This window comes from Impatiens glandulifera, chromosome 1 (assembly GCF_907164915.1).
Source record: "Impatiens glandulifera chromosome 1, dImpGla2.1, whole genome shotgun sequence".
Classification (NCBI taxonomy): domain Eukaryota; kingdom Viridiplantae; phylum Streptophyta; class Magnoliopsida; order Ericales; family Balsaminaceae; genus Impatiens; species Impatiens glandulifera.
Window position 1 is genome coordinate 161759027 of NC_061862.1, and position 1100 is coordinate 161760126.

At 47.2% G+C, this 1100-nt stretch overlaps 1 protein-coding gene across 1 annotated transcript; it reads right to left on the reverse strand.

The window, feature by feature from the left end:
- LOC124918729 (serine acetyltransferase 5) lies at nt 1-1100 on the reverse strand. The gene has a single exon (XM_047458777.1). The coding sequence runs from the start codon at nt 1056-1058 to the stop codon at nt 174-176; it is 885 nt and encodes a 294-aa protein (XP_047314733.1). The 5' UTR covers nt 1059-1100; the 3' UTR covers nt 1-173.

Here is a 1100-nt window from a genome sequence, read left to right on the forward strand (position 1 = left end):
AGAAATAAATCGTGTGACTCAGTCATATTTATTCCATAAGATAAGATAAGAAGAGCATACACAATTACTAAATTAAAAAAAAAAAAAAAAAAAAAACTGGGTTCAGCACTACTATAATACCCCCAAACTCAAACAAACACAATGTGTAGATCCAATCACAACCGTCCATAAAATCAGATGACAAAATCAGACCACATAGAAATAAAAGAGGTATGGTCCATAGATTCTCCTGGTACATCCGCATGTACATTAGGCTTATCTTTCCCACCCACTAACCTCGCCGGATTTCCCACCGCCGTCGTCCACGGCGGCACATCAATCAAAACCAACGAACCCGCACCGATCTTCGCTCCTTCCCCAATTCTAACATTACCCAATATAGTCGCACCCGCACCGATCAAAACCCCATCCCCAATTTTCGGATGCCGATCACCTCCCTGTTTTCCTGTACCACCAAGCGTAACATGATGAAGAATCGAAACATTATTCCCAATTACTGCCGTCTCTCCAATCACAACACCCGTCGCATGATCCAACAACACCCCTTTTCCAATCCGTGCAGCCGGATGAATATCCACGGAAAACACATCGGCGATTCGAGATTGAACCGCAAGAGAAAGGGGTTTTCGATTCTGGGTCCACATCTTGTGTGCAACCCTTTGAGCTTGAATCGCGAGAAATCCTTTGTAGTTTAGAAGGCAGTGAGAAAACGAGGTGCAAGCTGGATCACGTTGACGGGCGGCGCGTAAATCTGCGACAGCCGCTGCACGTAGGGAAGCGTCGGTTGATAAGACGCTGAGGAAGAGATCGTAGAGGAGAGTTGAGAGGAGGGTGGATGAACATAACTTGTTTCCGAGATGGAATGAGAGAGATCCGGCAAGGGAGGAGTGGGATAGGATTGTGGAATAGAGGTAACTTGCTAAAGCTGGCTCTGATTCGGCATCTCTGCGGGCTTCGGCTTTGATCTGAGACCAGACGCCGGATTCTTCGGCGTCGTCGACGACGTTTTCGATAGCTTGTGTCGCCGGAGAAGGCTTTTGAAGGTCTTGGACTGGCATATTTTGCGGCGGCGAGGAATGCGAAGAAGTTTGTTCAGAGAG